The sequence below is a fragment of the Myxine glutinosa genome, chromosome 1, assembly GCF_964187855.1.
Source record: "Myxine glutinosa chromosome 1, kmMyxGlut1.1, whole genome shotgun sequence".
In the NCBI taxonomy this organism is placed as follows: Eukaryota; Metazoa; Chordata; class Myxini; order Myxiniformes; family Myxinidae; genus Myxine; species Myxine glutinosa.
The window spans coordinates 283189500-283198043 of NC_136261.1; the positions used below are offsets into that span (position 1 = coordinate 283189500).

Sequence of the window (8544 nt, forward strand, 5' to 3'; positions counted from 1 at the left end):
TCGAATGTGGATGGAGGTTATGTTTTCACCCCTCTCTGTTTACCAGCAGGATATCTCAAAAAGTTGTGGACGGATTCGGAGGAACTTTGGTGGTGAGGTTGGGTGCGGGACAAGGACGAAATGATTAGATTTTGGTGACGATCCGCATTAAAAAAAAGAGATTCTTCACCATTGAGTGTTCGGGCCAAAAGCGACATATAGCATGATATTTCAGAAAGTTGTGGATGACATAACAAAAATATGTGGATGAGTTGGGTAAGTGAGAAGAACCGACCTACCACTATTAGTGGAAACAAAATGAAAACTGTTCAGCCGAGCGGAGGTGTACTCTCTAGATTACCGTGTCGTTCTCGTTATTATTACTATTATAATTACTAGGGCATTGCCCGTACGTGGGTGCCCGTTCCTTGCCAATGCCCGTACTATATATATATCTAAAATTATATCCCCCCCCCCCCTCTATTTACATGAAATGGTTTGGTCCATTCGCAACGACCACAGAACCCCCCCCTCTATTTACATGCAATGGTTTGGTCCAAAGCGAACGGTTTGGTCCATTCGATGTGATTCGATGATTCGATGTGAATGGTTTGGTCCATTCGCAACGACCACAGAACCCCCCCCTCTATTTACATGAATGGTTTGGTCCATTCGCAAAGCCAAAGCGAACGACCACAGAACCCCCCCCCCTCTATTTACATGAATGGTTTGGTCCATTCGCAAAGCCAAAGCGAACGACCACAGAACCCCCCCCCCCCTCTATTTACATGAATGGTTTGGTCCATTCGCAAAGCCAAAGCGAACGACCACAGAACCCCCCCCTCTATTTACATGAATGGTTTGGTCCATTCGCAAAGCCAAAGCGAACGACCACAGAACCCCCCCCCCTCTATTTACATGAATGGTTTGGTCCATTCGCAACGGCAAAGCGAACGGCGAACGGCTAAATCGCCATAGCTCGGTAAGTACTTGTCCGATTAATTTCAAACCTTGAAAAGGCACATCCTCGGGTCCCCAGCAATATACCTGGCAAGTTTCAAGTATATCGGACCGGTAGTTGTCGAGAAACAGCGGTCACAGACAAACGTACAGACGTACAGACGTACAGAGATTACTGGAATTATAGATAGATTATATGTGGGTGTGGCGGACACGAAAGCACTGACGTGGTGACATCACCCCGCACACCAAGTGGGGGTGGGCCACGCCCGGGAGAGAGGCGTGGCCTCACGATATACACGGGGCGCGCAGCCCTGAGCAGCTCAGTGTTACAGTGAGCTCTTGAATAAAGACTCTTACAAATTACCGCGTTGTCCGCTTCCTCCTTGCTTACAAGTAGCGTGCGTAACACCGCGCTTTACTGGTGACCCTCGACGTTGGATCTGCCGTAGCGATCCTTCCAAACACGACGCCATTGCCATGGCCAACAACGCGATGTCGGTTAAACTTCCCGAATTTTGGGAGGCCCAGGCCGAAGTTTGGTTCGTCCAAGCCGAAGCCCAGTTTCAGCTTCGGCGCCTCACCGACGACGACACGCGCTACTGCCACGTCGTCGCCTCCCTCGGGCCCGGCACGGCCGCTCGAGTTGTGTCCGTCCTTCGCCACCCACCAGACGGCCACAAGTACGAGGCACTCAAGCGGCTGCTCCTAGCCACGTTCGGCCTCACGGAGGACGCACGGGCCGATCGCCTCCTGGATCTCCCCGAGCTCGGCGACACGCGCCCGTCGGTCCGAATGGACCATATGCTGTCACTGTTGGGCGACAAAGCCCCTGGTTCTCTATTCCGGGCGCTTTTCCGTCGCCAACTTCCAGCACAGGTACGCCTCGCGTTGGCCGGGACCGTGCTAACGAAACCCCGAGCATTGGCCGCCGTGGCAGACAGGTACTTCGCGGCTTCGGACACGGGGGCGAGAGTCGGTGCGGCCCACCTCGTGGATCCCGAGGCCGATGCTGATCCACAGCATCAGCTTCCACAGCATACACAGCATGCTGATACGCACCTCGTGGCCGCTGCCACGCCCCGCCCACCCCCGCGGCAAAAACCGCCACCGCGGGGAAAACCGCCGGCTGCACCGGCCTGGCGGAGCCAGCCACGCTCCTCCAGCTCCACCACCTGGTGCCGGTTCCACGCCAGGTTTGGCCACGAGGCTCGACAGTGTCATCCGCCATGCTCCTTCGACAGGTCGGGAAACGCCCGGGCCGGCGCTCAATAGTGGCAATGAGCGCCGGCCGTTCGAACAGCCTGCTGTTCATCACGGACACCTTATCCGGGCGCCGTTACCTGTGCAACACAGGAGTGCAGGTGAGTGTCGTTCCTGCCGGTACGTCGGACAAGCACGCCGCGGGCGGGGGCCCCGCGCTGCTTGCCACAAACGGGACGCCATCCGTACGTACGGAAAACGCTGACTCTCTCTGCGGTTCGGAGGGCAGGTTTTCCGATGGTCGTTCGTCACCACCGACGTGCCCATGGCATTGCTTGGCGCGGACTTCCTGTGCGCAAATGGGCTCCTGGTCGACGTAAAGCACAGACGTCTTGTCCAGGCCGAGACGTTCAGCTCGCTCGCTTGTGCGCTGCCCAGCTCGTCGAGCAGCCCACTGAGCGGCTCACCAAGCGGCTTGCCAAGCGGCTTGCTGAACGGTTCGGTTCCGGCCACGTTGATCTGTACGCTTCCGACAGCGGACGAATTCACCCGCCTCCTCGCAGGCTTCCCGGCCCTCACGCGGCCCACCTTCTTGGCGGGGGCCGTCAAGCACGGGGTGGCCCATCACATCCCCAACATCGGGCCACCGGTCTACGCCCGGGCACGCCGCCTCGAGCCGACGAAGCTGGCGGTAGCAAAAGCGGAGTTCGCTACCCTGGAGCGACTCGGCATCGTTCGGCGCTCGGAGAGTGCTTGGGCGTCGCCGCTGTACATCGTGCCGAAGCCCGGTGGGGGATGGCGACCGTGCGGGGACTATCGCCATCTCAATGACGCCACCACCCCCGACCGCTACCCCGTCCCCCACATTCAGGACTTTTCCGCCCGTTTGGCGGGCATGTCCTTCTTCTCGAAGGTGGACCTCATACGCAGTTACCATCAGGTCCCCGTCAGGCCGGAGGACGTCCCGAAGACGGCGGTCATCACGCCGTTCGGACTCTGCGAATTCCTGCGGATGCCCTTCGGTCTGAAGAATGCGGCTCAGGTGTTCCAGCGGCTGATGGACAGCGTCCTGCGCGACTTGGATTTTGTATACGTCTACCTGGACGATATCCTCATCGCCAGCGCTTCCCGCGAAGAGCACCTACACCACCTCCGCACGCTCTTCGAACGCCTGGGCCAGCATGGCCTGATTGTGAACCCCGCAAAGTGCCGGTTCGGCGTCGCCGAACTCAATTTTCTGGGGCACCGCTTCACCAGGCACGGAGCCGTCCCCCTGCCGGCCAAGGTGGAGGCAGTGAAGGGGTTTCCGCGCCCCCGCACGATCAGGGGGATGCAGGAGTTCCTGGGCATGGTGAACTTTTACCATCGGTTCCTGCCCCGTATCGCCCAGCTCCTGCGCCCCCTGCACGAAGCTCTCCGAGGTAAGGCGGGCAAAGGCGACGTCACCTGGACCGAGCAGATGGACGCGGCGTTCACGGGCGCGAAGCTCACCTTGGCCAACGCCAACATGCTCGCGCACCCAGCGCCCGATGCGCCGATCGATCGCCCTCACCACCGACGCCTCGGACTACGCGGTACACGAGCAATGGGTGCGTGGAGCTTGGCAACCGCTGGCGTTCTTTAGCCGGCAGCTTCGCCCGCCTGAACGCCGTTACAGTACCTTCGACCGCGAGTTGCTCGGGCTTCACTTGGCGGTCAGGCACTTCCGCCATCTGCTCGAGGGCCGTGCGTTCACGGCCTTCGTCGACCACAAGCCGCTGGTCTTCGCGATGGGCAAGGTCACCGAGCCGTGGTCGGCCCGGCAGCAGCGTCACCTCTCGGCCGTGTCCGAGTACACGACGGACATCCGACACGACAGACATCCGGCACGTCGCGGGGAAGGACAACCCGGTGGCAGATTGCCTTTCCCGGGCCGTCGCCCACGCAGTCCACCTCGGCATCGACTATGCCCGGATGGCAGCGGACCAGGCCGCTGACCCCGACGTCCAGGCCTTGCGGACCGCCGTCACGGGCCTCCGCGTCACCGAGGTGCCGTTCGACGGCGCGGGCGCGGCCCTCTTGTGCGACGTCTCCCTCGGGCGGCCTCGCCCCATCGTGCCCGCGGGCTGGCAGCGCCAGGTGTTTGACGCCATCCACGGCCTCCCCCACCCGGGCGCGAGGGCCTCCCAAAGGTTGATCGCCGACAAATTCGTCTGGCATGGCCTCCGGAAGGCCGTCCGCGGCTGGGCCAGGACGTTCCTCGCGTGCCAGCGCGCCAAGGTGCACCGGCACACCCAGGTCCCGTTGGCCCCGTTTACGGTGCCGGAACGCCGGTTTGACCACGTCCACGTGGACCTGGTGGGACCTCTGCCCCCCTCGCGGGGTTTCACCCACGTCCTCACCATGGTGGACCGCACCACCCGGTGGCCGGAGGCCGTGCCCTTGGCGTCGACGACGGCGGCGGACGTCGCGCAGGCTTTCATCGCCAACTGGGTCGCCCGGTTCGGTGCCCCCTCAGACATCTCGTCCGACCACGGCCCCCAGTTCACCTCGGAGCTCTGGGGGGCGGTCGCGGAGGGGCTCGGGGTCCGGCTGCACCGAACCACGGCCTACCACCCCCAGGCTAACGGCCTGTGTGAGCGATTTCACCGCTCATTGAAGGCCGCGCTCCGGGCCACCCTCCGCGACGGCGGCTGGGTCGACAGGCTCCCCTGGGTCCTGCTGGGCCTCCGGACGGCGCCCAAGGAGGACCTGCGCGCATCCGCGGTGGAGTTGGTCTTCGGGCAACCGCTGCGGGTGCCGGGCGAGTTACTCCCCGACTCCACGGCACCATGGTCCGCGGCACAGCAGCGCTCCGCTCTGCAGGAGACCGCCCAGAGGTTCGCCCCGGTGGCGACGGCACGCCACGGGCACCCACCGACGCACGTCGCCCCGCAGCTTCGCACGGCGGAGTACGTCTTCGTCCGCCACGATGCCCACCGGACACCACTGCGGCCCCCGTACGACGGGCCTTTCCGCGTGCTGGAGACCGGGGTGAAGCACTTCACCCTGGACATCGGCGGTACTCCTGACCGCGTTTCTGTGGACCGCCTCAAGCCGGCCCACCTCGACGTGGACCATCCACCGCCGGTGGCCCGACCCCCGCGTCGGGGCCGCCCCCTGCGGGCAGACCCCCGGCACCGCCCAACCCGCCACGCCGCCCCCCGGTCCTGCACCCATCCCAGGGGCAGCCGGAGGCATCCCAGATGGCATCCCTGCATCCCAGACGCCGCCAGTCGCCAGGGGGCGCTTCGGCCGGGTCATCCGTTTGCCCCGCAAACTGACCCTTCAGGTGCGCGGGGATTCTGGGGGGGCGCGTGTGGCGGACACGAAAGCACTGACGTGGTGACATCACCCCGCACACCAAGTGGGGGTGGGCCACGCCCTGGAGAGAGGCGTGGCCTCACGATATACACGGGGCGTGCAGCCCTGAGCAGCTCAGTGTTACAGTGAGCTCTTGAATAAAGACTCTTACAAATTACCGCGTTGTCCGCTTCCTCCTTGCTTACAAGTAGCGTGCGTAACACCGCATCGAATGTGGATGGAGGTTATGTTTTCACCCCTCTCTGTTTACCAGCAGGATATCTCAAAAAGTTGTGGACGGATTCGGAGGAAATTTTGTGGTGAGGTTGGGTGCGGGACAAGGACGAAATGATTAGATTTTGGTGACGATCCGCATTAAAAAAAAGAGATTCTTCACCATTGAGTGTTCGGGCCAAAAGCGACATATAGCATGATATTTCAGAAAGTTGTGGATGACATAACAAAAATATGTGGATGAGTTGGGTAAGTGAGAAGAACCGACCTATCACTATCACTATCAGTGGAAACAAAATGAAAACTGTTCAGCCGAGCGGAGGTGTACTCTCTAGATTACCGTGTCGTTCTCGTTATTATTACTATTATAATTATTATATGTGGGTACATTTTTTTTTTTACAAGTTAATGCATTATAATTTAATTACTAAATTAGATTTTAATTTATATTTAAAGACTCCTTTCACTGTGTACAGTAATGAAACACACGCACTGATCTTCTTCTTCCTTTAATGTAACCTGCCGAACACGGAAAGCTGTAGAAACCCGGCCTGACCTGTCCTGACTCTGACGCCTCTCCTCACCCGGCTCACCATCTTCCACACTTTTCCTGGATCGTTTAGAGGAACTGCTGTGGCGGTCCGTCCTCCCTCTACCTCTTCCTCTCCCACCACGCCGCTTCCATCCCGGAGCCATGCGGGCCGAACGTTCAACTGATATCCGCTAACGACTGATGTGATGGATGCACTTTAAGTTTTATCACAATATAATAGGCGATTTCATTAAAAAAACAAAAATACATTCAATATTAAAAGAAAGGAAAACTAATTTATACAAAAAAAAAATACATTTACCAAATGTTCTACAGTACAGTCTTGTGATGTTTCAAGATACAGTGAGCACTTATACACCGCTCAATATGTTTCATTGCAAGATGAACCATCTTCGTAATGGGGAATGAATCAAATATCCATTATCATCTTAGAATATAATTATGTACATGCTGTTGAAGAACATGAATGAAAAATAAAATGTATTTGAATAATTTAAATAAATTCTTAAATTGTGCTCTAGAGATAACATTTTCTAATACGTACTTCAATTGTTGTGTTAACTGTTAAGCCACGGTCCCATAGAGCCTGCGTTGGTATACGATGGCCCACGATCACTCTGAACAAGTCGGCATGAACTGATGATGATGAAGTGATGGCTGATGGCTGGGGTTTATATACCCCCAAAGTAGCTACCCCCAAAGTAGCTACCCCTAAAGTAGCTACGAGGACGCACGAGGACGCAGGATGATCCTGCATGCTAGCAGGATTGTCGTACGTTATCGTACGATATCGTACGTGTCGTACGCCGGTCGTACGATGGTCTACGATTGTAGGATCGTGGACCATCTTTTGAACCTTTCAAAAGATGATTTTCCAACGTATGATGGCCACAAAATCGTACGTCGACGCAGGATGGGCTCCACGATCCTTCCATCGTAGACCATCGTATACCAACGCAGGCTCCATGGGACCATCTCCATGGCTTTACTGGAGCAGGGGTGTGTTCAGTTGCCAAGTTTCTTATAGATCGCTCGCCAAGTGGCTTAAGCACTCAAACAAGCACTCTATTCGAAACCTTTGATCAGGAACGGCTGGCTTGGTAAGCGCTAGCTAGCTGCTTGGTAGCTGAATTCCACCAGCGGGGATGCGTGAATCGAGGTTATGGCTTCCATTCTTCCAAGTCGTGTTTCATCCGCTCGATTATGTCGACTGGAATATTTGCTGTATTCACCTGTCCAGGACATAATAAATTGGGGACGAGGATTGTTGATTGTTCCGGAACCCAAAGAAACAAATATGGCTGTGTTTGGAAGTATTGGAGCTTTCGATGAGAAAGTGGAGTGCTTTGATGACGACGCGGAGATGCAATGACCTCAGGACGGCGAATGCAATCGACGAGTGGAGAAAGACCAGCATGTCATTTGGAGTGCCTTCAGACAGTATTCACACCCCTTGACTTTTTCCACATTTTGTTGTGTTGACAGCCTGAATTAAAAATGGTTTATATTGAGATTTTTATCACCGATTTACACATAACCCCCGATAGTCAAAGTGGAATTTCTTTTTTAGACATTTTGACAAATTAATTTAAAATGAAAAACTGTATTTAAATGTCTTGAGTTAACAAGTATTCAACCTCTTTGCGAAGACACTCCAAATTGAGCTCAGATGCATCCGATTTCCTTTGGGCATGCTTGAGATGTCTCTACAACTTGATTGGAATCCACCTTCAGCCAATTCAATTGATTGGACATGTTTTAGAAAGAAACATCTTTCTATACAATGTCCCACAGGTGACAGTGCATGTCAGAGCAGAAACTCTACCATGAAGTCCAAAGAACTGTCTGTAGAACTCTGCAATAGAATTGTGCGGAGGCATAGATCTAGGGAAGGGGATAAAACCATTTCTGGAGTGTTAAAAGTTCCCAAGAGCACAGTGAGCTCCATAATTAGGAAATGGAAAGAATATGGAACAATCCAGACTCTTCCTAGAGCTGGCCGTCCGACCAAATTGAGCAACCGGGCAAGAAAGACTTGTCAGGGGGGTGAACAAGAACCCAATGAACACTGACAGAACTACAGAGTTCCTTGGCTGAGATGGGAGAACCTGCCAGAAAGACAACAGTCTCTGCAGCACTTCACAAATCAAGGCTTTATGGGAGAATGGCCAGATGGCATCCACTCCTGAGAAAAAGACACAGGACAGCATGCTTGGAGTTTCTAAAAAGGCACGTGCAAGATTCAGAGCATGAGGCAAAATATTATGTGATCGGATGAGATAAAAATTTAACTC

At 55.7% G+C, this 8544-nt stretch overlaps 2 protein-coding genes across 4 annotated transcripts in view; both read right to left on the bottom strand.

The window, feature by feature from the left end:
• Nucleotides 1–6434, bottom strand: part of UTP25 (UTP25 small subunit processome component) — a 25599-nt gene extending 19165 nt beyond the window's left edge. The window contains exon 1 of one of the 3 annotated variants that reach the window (XM_068133645.2): nt 6254–6434. In XM_068133645.2, the coding sequence (XP_067989746.2) occupies nt 6254–6393 (140 nt within the window). In that variant the 5' untranslated portion in view covers nt 6394–6434. The remainder of the gene's footprint in view (nt 1–6253) is intronic. The other 2 variants (XM_068133669.2, XM_068133652.2) reach the window with 2 other exon arrangements.
• LOC144888560 (protein FAM200C-like) overlaps nt 1–8544 on the bottom strand; it is a 143878-nt gene that overhangs the window by 66206 nt on the left and 69128 nt on the right. The gene's annotated exons all lie outside the window — the stretch shown is intronic.